This window comes from Microcaecilia unicolor, chromosome 1 (assembly GCF_901765095.1).
Source record: "Microcaecilia unicolor chromosome 1, aMicUni1.1, whole genome shotgun sequence".
Taxonomy (NCBI): domain Eukaryota; kingdom Metazoa; phylum Chordata; class Amphibia; order Gymnophiona; family Siphonopidae; genus Microcaecilia; species Microcaecilia unicolor.
The window spans coordinates 70991123-71010143 of NC_044031.1; the positions used below are offsets into that span (position 1 = coordinate 70991123).

Below are 19021 nucleotides of genomic sequence, written 5' to 3' on the forward strand. Positions count from 1 at the left end.
AACATCACAGTGCTGTAGTGGAGCAAAAGAATTTTGTAGTGGCAACACTTGTGCGGGCGGATGTTTCTGTGTCACATGACGAAGTCTGCCTGAGCCTACTGTGAACCATCTGTTCTTAAGTGGTTTTATTCTTTGAGGCTGTGGAGAGAAGTTATGATTCTGCACAGTCCTATAAGTTGCTTTAATTACATCTAATTCTTGCATTACTTTACAGAGCTCTTGTTTTAAAGTAGATAGCTGAAGACAGATAGGACAAGCTTTAAGTCTCCAGATGATTGGCCTTGAAACTAAAGCACCACAATTATTGCAGAGAATAAAAGTCATCCTGATTGGTTGAAATGGGTATGAACAGGTGTACTATGTTGGAGTAACAGCCTGCAAGGCTGCCTGTGTACGATTGAGTAAAGTTAATGAGGTTTGGTTTGTCTATAAATGTGTGGAAAACCCTGGGGTGGGTGGGATTATAAGTCCCAAAAGTGTCAGCTAAGTGCTGTTATCAAGGGAATACTCTAGCTGAATGGACCCAAATGGTACAGTCTGAGCCCAGAATTTTCAATTGATTTAACTTTTAAAACTGCCCTAGATATTACTAACTTTCCTTTTAAATAAATCTAAATATTCCCAATAATTATAGCAGTTTCAGTTATGTTAAATGCCTCTCCTCTCTATCAGAGTTTGGCAGGAACAGAAAGAAAGAAAGAAAGAAAGAAAGAAAGAAAGAAAGAAAGAAAGAAAGAAAGAAAGAAAGAAAGAAAGAAAGAAAAAGAGAGGTTTCACACTGCTAATTAAATTTATTAAGCAATAAGCATTAAAATTAAAGAGATTATCAGGTATCTCACCTAAAAGCCAAGATAGTTGAGAAGTTTGGGATTTAGAGGTCAGAATTAAACCTTTCCTTTGCAGGAGTTTGGTTCACTTCCAGCACCTGGTATCACATACCATGTAAAATGAGTTTATCTTGTTGGGCAGACTGGATGGACCATACAGGTCTTTATGTGCCGTCATTTACTATGTTACTAATCTCAACAAAGTGAACCCTTACATAGTTGGTAATAAGACCAGACTCGAAAAGATGTAGAAATTATTCAAGCAGGTCTGTGTATGGCATGATATAGGATCTAAGGCCTTGCCCTCACCTCTTGGTGGAATCTTTCCTAGAAGCAAGCAAGACCCAGGAGACACTCTCAGGAAGAAGCAGGGAAGCAAATTCTAGGCTCTCAACATCTAAGCTGTGAGGGCCACAGACTGGAGGTTGGGATGAAGAAGAGATCCCTGACTTTGCGTGATGATGGTCAGAAAACACTCCAATTTTCATGGTTCTTTGGAGGATAACTCCAGAAGAAGAGGGAACCAGATCTGTTGAGGCCAGTAAGACGCGATTAGAATCATGGTCCCCTGGCCTTGCTTGAGTTTCAGCAAAGTCTTCTCCATGAAGGGTGTGGGAGGATACGCATACAGAAGTTCTGTCTCCCAATGAAGGTGAAAGGCATCCAACACTAGTCTATTGTGGGCCTGGAGCAGAACTGAAGGACTTTCTGATTGATATGACTGGCAAAGAGTTGGAGGAGTGGCCTAGTGGTTAGGGTGGTCGACTTTGGTCCTGGGGAACTGAGGAACTGAGTTCAATTCCCACTTCAGGCACTGGCAGCTCCTTGTGACTCTGGGCAAGTCACTTAACCCTCCATTGCCCCATGTAAACTGCATTGAGCCTGCCATGAGTGGGAAAGCGCGGGGTACAAATGTAACAAAAAAAAAAAAAAAATTAAAAAATCCACCGAGGGGGGTGCCTCATGCTCGTAAGATCTCTCGGGTGACGTCCATGTTGAGAGACCACTCATGCGGTTGCATGACCCTGCTCAGTCTGTTGGCCAGGCTGTTGTTTTTGCCCGCCAGATAAGTGGCATGAAAGAGCATACCACGTTGGTGTGCCCAATGCCACATCTGAATGGCCTCCTGATAGAGAGGGCATGATCTGATGCCCCCCTACTTGTTGGTGTAATGCATTGTCTGATTTGAATGAGTACAATTTGGTGAGCCAACCAATCTCTGAAAGCCTTTAGAGCATTCTAAATAGCCCAAAACTCCAGGAGATTGATCTGGAGATCTGTTTCCTGGGTGCATCAAGCACCTTGACTGTGAAGCCTATCTGCATGAGCTCCCCACCCCAGACAAGATGCATCCATGGTCAGCACTTTTTGCAGCTCAGAAATTTGGAATGGAAATCCCAGAGTCAAACTGGATTAAATGGTCCACAATAACAGGGAGTGAGCTAGCTCTGGGGACACTGGAATGACATCTTCCAGATTCCCCGTGGCTTGGTACCACTGAGAAGCCAGGGTCCACTGGGCAATTCTCATGTGAAGACGTGTCAGTCTCCACTTCTAAAGAAAATGGAATGGTAGCCACCATTTCCTTGACAAAAGAGGGGAAGAAACGGTTCTCTGGGTCAGACTTTCTCCTTTCCTGTGGAGGGGAGTGGTCAAATGGTATCCACATAAGACTCCTCCTCCGAGAAGTATCAAGGGTCATCATGACTCTCAAGAGCACTCCTCATTGGTGTCAGCCAAGACCTCCTGTGGAGAAGGCTGAGACTGAGCCTGCCTCAACCTAGAAAAGCCATGTCATCAAGAGGAGTATCAAGAAAGAGGAGGACGTGACATCATCTTGGAGATGGCTGCACAGCTATCAAGCTCTTCTAAGTCCTGCTATCTTCAGGTATTATTAGAACAGTTGCTGGGTATATTTCGGCTTCTGTATAATTTCTCCATCACTATATAACACAAGGAAGATGACAAGCAGGAAGGTTAAACCTGATCTCAAGGCATTTGCTTATCAGCCACCTGATTTGGGAGACCCGTCATGTGGCAAGATGGCGATGCCGGCTAGAGAACCAAAGGTTGAGTCTGAGCCCCTAGATGATAGGTATATAATGGGCATCTTGGCGTTTACCACCAGCTGATTTATACAGTGAGCTAAAAATGCTACTGTGGCTTAGCAAAAGACTCCCTCAGAGAGATAACCTCCATACCCAAAGACGCAAAGAGAAGTGCTAGCGAATTATCCAACTATAGACCAGTAGCATCCATCCCCCTAACAACCAAACTAATGGAAGGGATGGTGACCAAACAACTCACAAACTATTTAAACAAATTCTCAATACTACAAGACTCCCAAATCAGGATTCCGATCTAACCACAGTACTGAAACAGTACTAGTAACTCTCATGACTAAATTCAAACAAACGATAGCCACTGCCAAGAACATACTACTTCTGCAATTTGACATGTCTAGTGCCTTTGATATGGTCGATCATGGAATTCTACTACACATCCTCGAGTACTTCAGAATAGGAGGTAACGTTCTTAACTGGTTCAAGGGGTTCCTAACCACACGCTCATATCAAGTGATATCTAACTCGATCACATCAGCCACATGGACACCTGAATGCGGAGTTCCACAGGGATCCCCCCTCTCACCGACCTTATTCAACTTAATGATTATACTGTTGGCCAAACTACTATCAAATCAAAACCTTAACCCATACATATACGCAGACGACGTAACGATCTACATCCCATTCAAACAAGATCTAATCGAAATTTCAAATGACATCAACCAAAACCTACATATCATGCACTCATGGGCGGATGCATTTCAGTTGAAACTCAACGCAGAAAAAACCCAATGCCTAATACTCACATCTCAACACAACATGAACAAATTCACCACCATTAACACACCAAAACAGAATCTCCCAATTTCGGACACCCTAAAATTCTTGGAGTTACTATTGATCGACACCTAACACTCGAGAGTCACGCGAAAAACACAACCAAAAAGATGTTCTACTCAAAGTGGAAATTAAAAAGAGTAGGACCTTACTTCCCAAGGACCGTTTTTCGCAATCTGGTACAATCAATGGTTCTCAGTCATCTAGACTACTGCAACGCACTCTATGCTGGCTGCAAAGAGTATATAATCAAGAAACTTCAGACAGCCCAGAACACTGCAGCTAGACTCATATTCGGTAAAACAAAATATGAAAGCGCCAAACCCCTACGAAAAAAGTTACATTGGCCCCCACTCAAAGAACGCATCACGTTCAAAATATGCACTCTAGTTCACAAAATCATCCACGGTGATGCTGCAGCCTACATGACAGATCTGATAGACCTACCACCCAGGAATGCTAAAAAATCATCCCGCACATTCCTTAATCTTCACACTTCCCTAATTGCAAAGGTCTAAAATACAAACTAATACATGTGTCAACCTTTTCCTACTTGAGCACACAATTCTGGAATGCATTACCACGCAACCTAAAAACGGTCTATGAACTAACTTCCACAAACTACTGAAGACCCACCTCTTTGACAGAACATACCACAATGATTAACACAATTGAACTCTTCCACATGGAACCAGAACTGTCCTACTCTATTACTTGCTAAGATATTATCATGTTTTATTATTATCACCTTACCCTTAGATCCTTTTGCTATACTAAATGTATTTTTTCAGACAGATTTCCACAACTCATGATGTATTGTAAACCACATTGAGCCTGCAAAAATGTGGGAAAATGTGGGATATAAATGCAATATTTAAATAAAAATAAGAACTTGACTCTGCACAATACCCGCTATAGATGGCATTACCCCTTTGAGCTGTCTTTTGTTTTTCAGAATCACTTCCATAAGGTTACTACTCTGAAAGAAATGCTGGATTTATGGATAGCGGCAAAGTTGTGGAAACCAGCAGATGAGCGAGATCGGAGAGAGCCAGGAGCGTCACGGCAGGGGCTCTCAGTACAGAACTGGCATCAGGGATATCCCAAGATGCAATGCCTGCAGCGCAATGTTGAAGCCCCCTCTGCAGAGGCTGATCTCCCAACTTGACTTGGTTTACTTATCTGGTGCTGTTCTTGTTTGGAGATGTGGATAAGATTCTGAAGTGCCTTATGATCAGTAAAACTATGTCTATCTACTAGTAGTGAAATCTTGAAAGATGGAAATAGCGTGAGACTCAGTGTGATTTGGGGGGGGGGGGGGGACTTGGTGGCTTCACTTCCCTGAGTAGTCTGTATTGTCTGGGTTTGCTCAGTTGGTGGGGAAAGAGGGGTGGATAGGAGAGTCTTTTCTAAGCATAGTTGTATTGTTTATAGGTATTTGTTTTATGGGGATGATAGTAAAATGGATGCCGTTTGCTGAACATGAGCTGCTAGAACCTAATCTCAGCACTGGGGGCTAATAAACAGTCTTGTTAACTATGAATGCACATGGTCTCAATACACCTCACAAACGCCAACTGTTTGTTTAAAGAGGCGGAGTGCTTACAAAAGGGAATAGGTTTTATACAGGAAACCCATTTTAAGCCTGCCTCCGAGCACCTTCTCTGCCATAAAAAATATCCTCACCTTTAATTGGTATCTGATTGCTCAAATAACAGGACCAATAGGGTGGGGACAGTTTTTGCATGAACTCTTGCTGAGGTTCGGGATGTAGTGAAAAATGTCAGGAGATGATATCTTCTTTTAAAACTGAAGCTGTGAAACTTTCTTTTCACATTGGTCAATATATATGCTCCTTATTTGGAGCAGAAAATATTTTACGAGGCGATTGCATCCAAGTTGGATGGATCTTTGATTCTTGGAGGCGAGTTTAATCTTACACCTGATCCACCTTTGGATAACTCCAATTCAGGGGTCCACTATGGAACTGCAGATAGAAAGCAGCTTAAAGTGCTATTTTCCACATGGGATTTGGTGGACCCCTGGAAGCATTATCATCCAGGAAAGCATGACTATATCTGTTACTCGGGGGTTCATGACTCTCATTCTCGCATAGATTTTGGGGGGATTAATAAATCTATTCTTCTGCGGGTTCAGTCGGAAGTTACTGAACCTCGAGTGTGGTCTGATCATGCTCTCATTTGGATCTCTATTTAGGAGGTCTGAGAGAGGCATGGTAGTTGGTACTGGGGTTTGACGATGGCCTCCTACTGGATCCACAAAATATCACCCATTTGAAGGGAGCCCTTAGGGAATACATTGAGTTTAATGATCAACCAGGGATTCTTTCTAGTATTTTTTGGGAGGAAATGAAGGCTGTTATGAGAGGGGAGGTTATCTACCTAGGGGCCCACTGTCATAGGCAGTGTTTGCAGAAGCAAGAGGAATTGAGACAATTGGCTTAGTTAGAACAGCAGCACAAGAGGGGTAGAGGGTCCAGGGGGCTTCTTACTCGACTACATATGACTCGCTGTGCCCTTCAGGACCTGGAGGAGATAGCAGAGCAAATGCAAATTCTGCAACAGGAGTATACTGAAACTGGTAATAGAGCTGGCAGACTTTTAGCTCATAAGTTGAAGCAGAGAAAGACTAGGAATCATATTACCATAACTGAAGATAACCAGGGTGAGGAACATAGTGAGACTTTTGTGTGTGTTTATTAAACTATATATACCCCCGAGACTAACACTGAGGGCGAAGATGTGAGTGGATATTTGGCCAGGGTGGATTTGTCGAGCTTAACCCCAGGTGAGACGGCTTGTGCTTTGAGCACCCATTACTGAGGACAAGACTTTACGGGCTATCAAATCCCTGCCACCTGGAAAAGCTCCACATCTTGATGAATTCACTGCCCATTTTTATAAACGCTTTCACAGGCTTTTGGTAAAACCTTTAAATTGTTTAATATTTTTCAAGAGGGAGACATGTTTCCCCATTCTTGGTGACCGGCTAGGATGACACTGATTCTGAAACTGGGTAAAGATCCCACTCAACGTGGCTCATACTGGCCAATCTCCCTGTTAGGCACCGATTACAAGGTGTTCACAAAACTTTTAGCTACTCACCTGCAGGTCTATATGCCTAAACTTATACATGATCAAACTGGCTTCATAATGGGATGCCAAACACTTGATATCAGGATAGTGTTCCATATTATTGAACAGGCTGGGGGGGGGGGGGGGGGGGGGGGGGGGGGGGGTTGAACCAGCTTTAATATTAGGCATAGATACAGAAAAAGCCTTTGATAGGATGTCCTGACCATTTCTGCTTCGCACCTTGCCACATATGGGTGAGTCTCCGGATATTTTTTTGTCATGAGTTAAGACTATCTGTATCAAACCCCTCTCTAGCTTACAAGTTAATGGAGCACATGGGGTAAGCTTTGAACTGGCTAGAGGCATGAGACAGGGATATGCTTTGTCCCCTTTGTTATTCGCGCTGGCAATGGAATCTTTTGCCTCCATGGTTCTGAGCCGGGTGGATATTTAGGGTAGCCCATGTGGAGGCCTCATTAATAAGATCTATTGTTTGCAGATGATGTGCATTTAACTTGGGGGAATCCTCAGCACTTGCTCCCAAGTGTAATGGAGGCTTTGGAGGAATATGGTCAGGGTTCAGGAATTAAAATTAATTTAGCTAAATTTGAAATCCTAAATGTGTTCTTGCAACCTGAAGATGTTCAGTGGATACGGTCCCATTACCCTCTTTGCTGGGCCTCTAAAACTCTTAAATATTTGGTGGTATACTTTACCAACAAGAGAAGCCTTTATAAGGCCAATTATCCACCTCTTTTACACTCTCTATGGGCAGATTTGGAGAAACGGGAACACCTACATGTTTTCTGGTTGGGTAGGGTACACACAATTAAGATGATGGTATTGCCTACACTGCTCTATTTATTTGCAGTTCTTCCGATTGTTTTGCCAGATAAATTTTACATCGGTGAGTGTTCCATTAGATTTGGAAGAGTAAACCTCCATGAGTAGGGAGATCGCCCCCTTTTCAGTTCAGGGACCGGGAAGGGATGGTGGTTCCCAATTTCCAGCAGTATTACATAGTGGCTCAATTAAAACCCTTATAGTGGCATGGTAGTGGGACAAACATAAGAGCGGGGTATGTATGGAACAATATGCTGTAGGAGAGATGACACTGTCAAACATTCCCTGGCTCTCCTTGCCAGATATTCGAGCGTTCATCAGGAGGGTGAACCCAATTATAGCCTTGACCCTGGAATTATGAGTTTGCACCCGGAAACGGTTTTTCCCTGGGCGGGTATTTTTTCGGGCAACACCTATTAACAACAGCTGAAGGTTTTTTTTACTGGGTTGCACAGACCCCAAATATCGGGGATGGGCAGCTCAGGGTTTGTCGCAGTTGGGACACTTAATGGTGGGAGAACTGCTTCCTTTCCCTAATTTGGAGGAAGAATTTGGCCTGCCCCAGAGAGATCAGTTTCATTACTACCAACTTGCTGATTTTCTTTGCAGACGAGCTCTCTTGGAGCTCTGATAAGCGGAGACACTTCTGGAAGGTGCTCTGAACAGAAGTAGTGGTAGAGGTTGCATCTCCTGACTTTACCACTCACTTGAACAGCAAGAGGCATCCCCAGTCAATTACACTGGTCACTGGGAGACGATATTGGGCAAAAGATACAGCTCATGAGAACAGGAGAGAATTTTTAAAAGGTTGCTTAAATTGTTTGTGGATAGTCATATGGTGGAAAATAGATATAAAATGCTGTATATGTGGTACTACACCCCACACCATCTACATTCCAGTTATCTTTTATCCTCAGATCTTTGTTGGTGTGCCTGTGGGTGACGGAGTACTGTTATCCATATATGGTGGTCTTACCTGGGGGCTCAGAGGTATTGGACTATAGTGTTTGGCTTAATCACAGAGATCACTGGCCTCTCATTGCCTCACATGATGGGCTGTGGTTTGTTGAACAGTAAACCTCCAGGGTTACAGGGTAAGTTCTGTAAATTGTTTTTTTTTTTTTTATTGTTCTTACAGTGGGCCGCATAGATTTGGCGGTGAAATGGAAGTAGTCTACTCTACCCATGTATCAGCAACTTTTATTCAAAGTAGACTATGCTTGCCGTATGTCTAAATTGATTGTCCTGTGCCATAGTCAAGTAGTGAATTTCACAAAAAAATTGGGAACCCTTTACTACCTGATGTGCTGAGCATGAGACTGAGTAGTGTTGCTTGCTTAGTGTCATTGTATTGTTTTTTTATATAAGATTAGTTGTACCTACGGAGGAAGTGACGTCAGCGTCGGGGATGGACGCATGATTCCGGAGCTCCGCTAGAGCGACGGCGAAAACGGCGAATAAACCCCGAAAATTCGGCCTCCAGATAAAGAACACAGCGGCCAACACAAGCCTATGGCGACCCGGAAAAAATTAGATAAATTTAAATTCACGGCGGAGAAGCGCGACGGAGCAGCGAACTCCGGCAGCATATCGCACATGACACGCGCCAAAATGGCGGCTGCAGATTCCGAATCGGAGGCGGAGGGCCTCATAGAACAACATGATAGCGATACAGAGATCACCAAGAAAGAAGTCGCTCGATGGTTTAAGGCCCTGAAAGCGGAGATATCTGTTCGCAAGACGATTAAGGAGGCAGTCACTGATTTACAGAAAGACATGCGGGAAATCGGGCATAGAATGGAGCAGGCAGAGGGTGAACTGGAGCACGTGGGAAGCGAAGTGCACAAGTTAAAGTCAGAAATTCAATCCCTGAAAGAGGATAAGGCTAAAATGGAATTAGACCTGGAGGACTTGGAAAATCGCTCACGGCGAAGTAACCTCAGATTTAAAGGCATACCAGATACTGATCAAAATATGGATTGTGCTAAAATCATTAGAGAAATATGTGCTCTTATTCTGGGAGAGACTGCAGAGACCCAGCAGGAACAAGGAGATTCTGCAATCCAGTTTGACAGAGTACATAGAAGCCTGGGACCCAGGAGGTCCTCTCAACCTCGAGATATAATCGTCTGTTTTTCAAGTTATACAATCAAAGACATGATTTGGAGAAAAGCAAGAGCTAAGGGTGATGTCCTCTGGGAAAACCAGAAAATTACGATATTTCAAGATCTGGCATTAGGCACCCTACAACGGAGAAGAACATTTAAAGATCTTACTCAATATCTTCAACACTCCAGCATTAGATATAGATGGACATTTCCCTTTGGATTACAATTTACAGTTGGAGGTCAATCCCGGAGGGTGTCACGGCTAGGAGAGGCGTGGACTATATTGAAGGATCTGGGCTGTAAGGATTTGCCACCAGAAGCTTCTGGATCAACCTCTACAAATATGAATCAGTCACGCATGGCATCCACATGGCAGAGAGTGAGATCCAGAAAGGAAACAAGTCCTCGAGGATCTCCAAAGAAGAGTGGGACTTGAGCACACGATCGTGAGAACTGGATGCATACCATACAGTGTTAATTATATAACCAGTTGGTTGAACATGTTTATTTTAGGTGACAGTTTCATGTCGCTCCTGAAATGCTGTTAATACATATGTTTTATGTTGGCTAGCAATAATATTAAGACACGATTAGAGAGAGGGATAAGGATAGAAACAGTTTATTGCAATTGGGGTTTTTCATACGAAGCCTAATAATAGTCTGCTCTGGCGAGGAGTTATTTCCTCAGAACCATCTGCTGGCAGGTTTTCTACCAGCTACTTCAGGGGGGGGGGGGGGGGAGGGGAGGGGGAGGGGGGGTCAGGGGTTAAAAGTGGGCACATGGAATGTCAATGGGTTGAACTCCCCATCAAAGCGCAGTCTTGTATTTCGGGAGGTGCAACGGCTTCATTGGGATATAGTAATGCTACAGGAAACACATATTAGGAGTGGTGATGCTCATTTGCTCAAGCACAAATCTTTTGCTGATTGTATAGCTCATTTTGATAAAAGAGGAGGAAAAGTGGGAGGGCTTGTAATCTATGTTCGGAAAGGTATACCATTTATAATTGATGATATTTATAAAGATGTCCTAGGCAGATGTTTGGCTGTAAAGGGACTTATATATGGCAAACCTGTGACTATTGTGAATGTATATGCTCCGAATGTGGGGCAGGGGGACTTTTTCGATAAGATGACAGAGGAACTTTCCCAATTCCAACAAGGTCATATGATTTTAGGAGGTGATTTTAATACATATATGTCACCAATGGACCATTCTAGAGGAGGAGGAAGTATAAATGTGACCCACAGTAAAAAACTAAAACAATTGACTTCACAGTTAGATTTAGTTGAAGTTTGGAGGCTCAGACACCCAGGCCAAAAGACATATACATTTTTTTCTCATTCACAAACTACATATACCAGAATAGATATGATTTGGTGCAGTCGCACACTCTGGGATAGTGTGTTAGATTCTGAGATTGGCCCCATTAGTATTTCAGACCATGCTCCAGTAGAACTTGAACTGAAGGGGTGGAGGGAGGAAGATCGGCTCCTCTTCTGGAGATTAAATGAGTCATTACTGGGGGATCACAGAATTTGTGCAGATATTCATAAAGTGATCCACTCTTACTGCATAAGCAATGACACGGGGGAGGTTTCAGATGGGACTCTCTGGGATGCATTGAAGGTGGTGGTACGAGGGCATCTCATAAAGTGGGGGGCTCGTAGAAAGCGCGCCAGAGAAGCAGCGGAACTCAATTTGAGATCCAGACTGGTTCATCTGGAAAGACAACACCAGGCGGGGGGTTTGGCAAAAGACCTGCAAGAGCTCAGGAGGTGCCGGATGGAACTAGAAAAGCTACAAATAGTGCGGGTGGAATTTATGGGGAAGCTTCTCCAACATAAATTTTATGAATATAGTAATAAGTCAGGGAAAATGCTGGCCAATTGCCTTAAGGCTAGGCAGAGAAATCATACCATTACAAAAATTAAAGGCCCAGGGGATCAGCTATATTACAGGGATGACGAAATTAGAACTCAATTCTTAACTTTTTATAAAGAGCTCTACAAAAGAGAATTAGGGTTGGAAGCTGCTGAGGTGCGGCAGAGTTTTGAGGGACTTGGGCTGTCCAAATTGACTAGCGAGGAGAGCCGTAAGCTGGAAGCTCCATTTCGTCTTGATGAAATTACAGGAGTCATTAAGAATCTTAAGGGAGGAAAGGCCCCGGGAATGGATGGCTACTCCGCCAAATTTTACAAACTTTTTGCGGGGGAAGTGGGACCTTTGTTGATGAGAGTGGGTAATGCCTGTTTTGAGGGTCAGTCATTGCCCATTAGTATGCATGAGGCGGGAATATCTTTGCTCTTAAAGCCAGGAAGGGACCCGGCTATATGTGGGTCCTATAGACCAATCTCGCTGATCAATCTAGACATAAAAATATTATCAAAAGTATTGGCAGACCGGCTAGGTGCAATCCTACCAAAATTAGTACATACTGACCAATCTGGGTTTGTTAAGGGCCGGCAGGTAGCAGATAATGTACGTCGTACACTGCATGTTATATGGGAGGCTAAGAGACAGGATATACCGGTCACTTTACTAAGTACAGATGCAGAAAAAGCATTTGATAGGGTGGAGTGGCCCTATCTATGGGAAGTTATGGAACATATGGGAGTTGGGACTGGTCTACTGGGATGGCTCCATAGGTTATATGAAAGGCCAATAGCTCGATTAAAAATCAATGGTGGGTACACGTCGACATTTCAGATAGAACGTGGAACTCGCCAGGGCTGCCCATTGTCTCCGCTGCTTTTCGCGCTCTATATAGAGCCGTTAGCGCAGAAGATTCGAGAATCTGCGGATGTAAAAGGGATAGTAATTGGGACTATAGAACACAAATTAGCATTATTTGCGGACGACGTGTTATTTTTTGTGGGAAGCCCTGCATTGACCCTTCCGAACCTGATGGTAGCTTTAGCAGAGTATGGACGCATGTCAGGCTTTAAGATCAATTATGACAAATCGGAGTTGTTGGGGGTTTCCATCACACAGGCCTGGATGCAAGAGCTCATGCGAACATACCCATTTCGTGTGAGGCACGATAAGATTAAATATCTGGGGGTCAGGATACCTATAGAGATTTCAGAATTATTCAACCTGAACTATATACCACTTTTTCAACAGGTACGAGCAGACATGGAAGCATGGACGGGGAAATGGTTGTCATGGTGGGGGCGTATAGCAGTTGTCCGAATGAATATTTTACCTCGAGTGCTATTCTTCTTTCAGACATTACCAATATTGGTGCCTAAGGGAGAGTTGGAGAAATTGCAGAGAGCTCTTTTGAGATTTATTTGGGAGGGCAAAGCGCCTAGGCAAAGCAGAAAGTTGTTATGGAAGTCAGTTGATTTGGGGGGACGAGGGGTTCCAAACCTCAAATGGTACTACTGGGCTGCTCAATTAAAGTTCATCTCCGCATGGAGCCAAGACAGGCTTTCAGTGGTGGCCCAACTTGATCAATCTATGGTGCCGAATCAATGTTTAAAATCAGTACTTTGGGCCTCCTTTCCACGTAGGATGTACACAACATTGACTTCCAACCCATTCGTGCAACACCTCTTAATATTGTGGGCAGTGGTTAGAAGTAAACTGTGGCAGTCCAGGCTCACCTCATCTTACGCATACATTGGGGGGGAACCAGGGTTTCAGATAGGGATGGGTCATCCGGTGGCAAGGAGATGGGCAGAGAAGGGGATAATTTGTTTTAGAGATCTACTGGATGATGGACAAATGGTTCCCTTTGCAGAGCTTAAAGAGCAAAATGGGATTTTAGATACTGAACAATTCTTCTACATACAAGTCAAACATTATATACAAACACAAGGGTGGTTGAAGGCGGACCCGGAGGAGTATGAGGGCCTAGAGAACATGTGGAGCTCCTTGGGGAAAATGAAAGGTACTATTCTCTATATTGTATAAATTTTTAAGGGGTAGGACCTTTGAAAAATGTCCTTATATGCTTCAGTGGGAACGGGATTTGCAGAAGGAATTTACAGCACACGAGTGGAAGGCAATTCTGGCTGAGGTTACTAAAGCCTCAACCTGTGTGCTGATAAAGGAAAATGCTTTCAAAATCCTGTCACGATGGTATTATACCCCACACAGATTGCATGTTATGTTTCCAGGGACATCACAATGGTGTTGGAGATGTGGAGATGAGGAGGGGACCTATCTACATATTTGGTGGTCCTGTGCCAAAATACAGGTCTTCTGGGGAAATGTTGCTACAAAGATAGCAGCCCACACGGGGAAGCCATTCCCGTGTGAACCTCAATGGTGTTTGCTTGGATTGGGTAATAGACGAGGAGCTAAATGGCAGAGCCGGTTTAAAAGAATGTGTTTGGCAGCAGCAAAAACTGTCATAGCAAGGCATTGGAAACAATTAGAGGCACCCTCAGAAGAGGACTGGCTCTTGAAGCTATCTTTGATTGGTGAAATGGAGAAAATTACGGACAAGAGATTGGGACGTTATAATGAATCTTCAGAGTTATGGACTCAATATCGGAGTTTAACCCACATGACATAAAACTTAAATGTATAACCTGCTGGGGAGGGAGGGGTGGGGAGAGGGAGGGGGACGGGAATATTTTGGATTGTATCAGTGAATGACTGTTTGATAAGCAATATGTTTGTTATTATACAAAACCAATAAATAAATACAAATTAAAAAAAAAAAAAAAGATTAGTTGTACCTAATGGGAGTTTTCATTTTGGGGGGGGGGGGGGGGGGGGGGGTTTGGGGACTGAGCATATTATGTTGTGCCTAGGTTTTATGTAGTATTGTACCAAAGAGTGTTGGTATGACTTTTGCTCTGAATGTCACGTTTACATGTTAATTGTTACACATTGCTGTATTGCTCTGTAGTTTTGGATCATGAAATTAAATAAATAAGAGAGGGACATCAAGGAGTTGGCTCTTGCATTGACTCCAGCGACGGTTCCTCCACCAAAATCGAGGGAGTGCCGACTTGGGCAGCAGTTGTGGAGCCGCACGCAACACCGGCATTGGAGGCCTCACTACTGGTGGTGGTCCTAGTGGGGCTGCAACTAGAGGCAATGCTGGCACAAGCACCCTTGACGCTGATGCACGTTATTGTATAAAGCCAGCCAGTACCTCAGAGAGCAAGGCCCGGATTCACTCATTGAGGGCTGACATCGGGGAAAGGCTGGGATGTGGGCTCAGAGACAGGCTGCAGAACTGCTGGAGTTGAGACGGGATGCTGGTCCTGGCTGCACGGTGACCTCTGCACTGGCACCCTTGCATGGAGGGGGAGCAGTCCTCCCAGCGCTGATGCTACTTGAGTGACGAATCCCTCGGTTCCCTGGAGCTCCTGGCATCGTGGAAGGGGGCCTCGATGTCGATGCTTCTTGGTCTTTGCCTGAAGTCAGCTGTCAAGGCTCCCTGGCGCCGATGAGGACAACGTTGAATCCTCCCATCGTCTTGGGGTTGGGTCCGATGCAGGTCTGTCCCGAGGATCCTGCACAGCAGTCTGCATTGAGGCAGGTGGAGACCCACTCTATGCACAACTGTTCTCAGTCACAAACAGAAGGCAAGTTGCTCCACTTGAAGGAAAAACACCAAACAGGTAATAGAGCAAAGGAAAGGAACCTCACGTAGATGGTGTTAAAAAATGTCTTTATTAAAAGTCTTCTAAAAACAATGAGGGAGACCCGACACGACTCGTGTTTTGGCCTAACCGGCCTGCATCAGGGGTTTTTGCGGCGAGCTGCAGCTCTACATTTCAGAATCTATTCCTCTTCCTCCCGGCTCTGGTGAAATTCTCTCCTCCGGAGTGGTTGCAATTTCATCACTTCCGGCTTGCCTGGAATGTGCATGCTCTGCTGCTCCTGAGTCTTGCTCCTCCTCCCCCCCAACCTGTCAGGCTCATGCTTTGCTCCGCTGCTGCTCGCTACCCGCCGGGGCTGGGAGGAAGTGGAACGGAGTCTGGAACGCAGAACTGCAACTCACTGCAAAAACCCCTGATGCAGGCCGGTTAGACCGAAACATGAGACGTGTCGGGTCTCCCTCATTGTTTTTAGAAGACTTTTAAGCCATTTTTGAACACCATCTATGTGAGGTTCCTTTCCTTTGCTCTACTGTTACCCATTTGGTGTTTCAACTGTTCTTAGTGCCAGCGGGTCTAGCAGCCATGTGGACCAATGCCAATGATTCAGACCGGGCTCTAAAAATCTTCTCTCATTGAGCCTCTCTAGCCAACTGAGTCCTTTTCTTCATATGAAGAAAAGAACATAGTTGGAGGGGCTATGGTCAGGCCCCAAACACTGAAGACACCAGAGATGGTCCTATTGCACCGAGAACCGCGCTTAAAGCTACTGGGAACCTTCTTGGACATGGAAGAAAAAACTTCTGTGGCCAAAACAAATGGTACCAAAAAAAAAGAGAAAAGATAAAGGGAGAACCTGATCAACGTCAAGGCCTAAACACGGCCCAGTGACACAGAAAATAAAGGAAACTTAAAAGCGGGAAAAAGACACTAAAAAAAATAAGGGAAGGGAGAGGACAAAACCCAAATATAGGAAAAAGTTTTAAAGAACAGCGCAAAATGTCCCAAAAAAGGACTCAAGCTCTTTCTCAGATTGGGCTGTAAGGAGAAGAGACAAAAATGGCGTCCACTCCCCACCATGGTAAAAAAAACCAAAACAAAACTGTAGGTATCGCATTCTCACAGCAAGGCACTCATGCATGCACAGTGGAGTGTGGCTCACGCTCCACAAAGCTCTTTCAAGCTTGGAATAAGCTCCAGACTTGGCAACACGGGCCGCGTTACTCACTTGTGAGAATAATGGTCTGCCTGTCCTTGGAAAAAACTGACTATTCGCAATTATTTCCAAGGTTGATTAGCACAGAAACTAAGACTGTCTACTAATCTGTTTAAAATACACACATACAGCATACTGCATTAAAAATAAATCCTCTTACCATCCTTTCACTTAGGTTTTGCTTCTCGATTAACTTGTTGTCTATGGAACACTTCTCTTCAGATTGCAAGCAGTCTTCAGATTGCTGATCTGCAGATTGTTTTTTGTTTTTAAGCAAGTGTTTCAGGAGTTCATGCCCAGATTCTCCTCGTGAAGCAGTGCCACTTAACGTATGTGCTGGACTTTGCCTTGATGGGGTAGAATGTGGTGTTGTCTTTTCCTCCTCTATCTTTACATCATTTGGATTCTCCACTTTAGTTACATCTTGGCCATGGCAATAATCTTCTACATGTTCCAGTTTGATTTCGTGTATTTTGACAGGAATTTTAGTCTGTGCATCATCAATTTCAGAGTTTGTGTTAGCTATCTTCTGTAATGTTTTCTCAGGGACATCACCATTAAGAAGCTGGTGTTTCATTTCCAGAGGTAGTTGATTTAATGCTATACTAGGAGTGGATGAGCCTTGCTGCTCAATTAATTCTTGCTCTGCTTGTAGAGTTGGTTCACTTGGAATGCTAACTGTTGGGGTAGACACTGAATCAGAAATATTGGGAGTTGGCGGAGCTGTTGTATCTGAGTGTGGTGTGGATGGTGTCTTTATTGAGTCTGTATCATCATCCCTTTTCTTTTTCCTGTTTCTTTTTTTTTTACCTTTCTCTTCAGGTATTATATCAGAGTAAAGCTGAATGAGAGACTGACTTGATGCATGAGTCATATTCAGGTCTTGACTCTGTGGAGGGCCATTTTCAGCTATTGCAGTAGCTGCATGCATAACAGGACCAAAGGGAGATCTTACTCGAGTCTGTGCAAAGCTGGCACCAGAAATGCCACCATTTGTTTGTTTGGCAGGATGCAAACTAGGACTTTCACCTGCTCCTGAAGGTGGATCCATTCCAAATGTTGATAGTCCTACTGGTTTTCTCTCAGTGCTTTGCAAGAAAGTAGCAGCAGGCGGAGAACTTACAGATCCTTGCTGAAGTTTCTGTGATAAAACTTTCCCCATTTGTTGCTGTGGAGACTGCTGAAGGGGTCTTGAACATTGCAAGAAATCAGAGGGCATGTCTGAAGTAAAGAATGACAAAGCAGTTCTATTATTTAATTCTGATCCCATGATGCCATGCTGTTCTATTTCTAATTGCTGCTGCAAAGCTCTCTGCCTATCTACCTCCTGCATGAGCTGAATTCGCTGTCTTTCTTGCTGTTCTCGTAAACGTTCTTTACGTTCTCTCTCTTGGAAGCTTTCACTAAATGGGTTATTGTCCTCAAACTCTACCCGTGGAGGCACATTGGACTGTGCAGTTGCACTGGAACCTGATACAGCAGTGGGTGTGCTACTATTCAGGGGAATCTGTGCCACTGGAGGCTGTATTCTTGGAGTACTTAATGTGACAATACCCTGGGGAGCATTTGAAGGCTGCCATCCAGGTAAGTTTGGCATTCTAGCTGGATTGTTTTGTCCAGGAATAACATTTGAATGATGCTGGAGCTGGGGTGGCACTACAGAGAAGTTTTGCTGATTTGCTGAAGGCTGTGCTCCTCTTGGGACCAAGGGCAGCTGAGGTTGGAGACCAGGCATCATAGCAGGTGGCACCATTGTACATTGTTGCTGCTGCTGTTCTTGCTGCTGCTTTATTCGATACTCTTCAATAAGCTCAGCATGTTCTTTTTGCTGTTTTCGAATCTGAAATGAAGGTTAAAATCATTACCTAGCCATATAAGTTGAAGGAAGCTTACTTACATATTACAAAATGACATTTTGGGGAAGGAATGAAATGGCAAAATTATAGTTCTGAACCTGAACTTATTTTATACATTAAAAATGATTTTTTTACGATACCAAGTACTGTGGTTTGCCTTGTGGCATTGTATGACTGGACATTTAAAGAATCTCATTACTAGTGTCATAGTCGAGAAATATTACCTAATAGCAGGACAGCTTTAACAATGTCCGTTACATCATAAATATGCTCATGCCTCATAAAGATCTCAGCTACAGGGCTAACACCGACACGTGGGAGATCCAGGCTTGATTCCTGGGGCTTAATCATGCTTCCCAACGTAAGCTGAGGCTGCTGCTGTCATGGAGAATGTGTTCACAGCCACTGGGGTGGATGCAAGAAGGGGAAGAAGGCAATCTCAGCCACTGAATAACAATACCTACTGGACTCAGAGTGCACACATACTGGGTTTTGGCTCAGGGTCATCACTGTATTGGATGGGCTAGCAGAAGAGGTTAAAAAATAAGGGAAACCCCCTGGTAGTTGCCCATGAAAGATCATAACACCATAGCCAAAGACAGATA

The 19021-nt window shown here is 44.0% G+C and overlaps 1 protein-coding gene across 4 annotated transcripts in view; it reads right to left on the reverse strand.

Annotated features, from left to right (window-relative positions):
- KMT2C (lysine methyltransferase 2C) overlaps nucleotides 1–19021 on the reverse strand; it is a 917733-nt gene that overhangs the window by 140618 nt on the left and 758094 nt on the right. For all 4 annotated transcript variants that reach the window (XM_030198371.1, XM_030198346.1, XM_030198363.1 and 1 more), the window contains one exon: nucleotides 16721–18400. In XM_030198371.1, coding sequence (XP_030054231.1) covers nucleotides 16721–18400 — 1680 coding nt within the window. The remainder of the gene's footprint in view (nucleotides 1–16720; nucleotides 18401–19021) is intronic.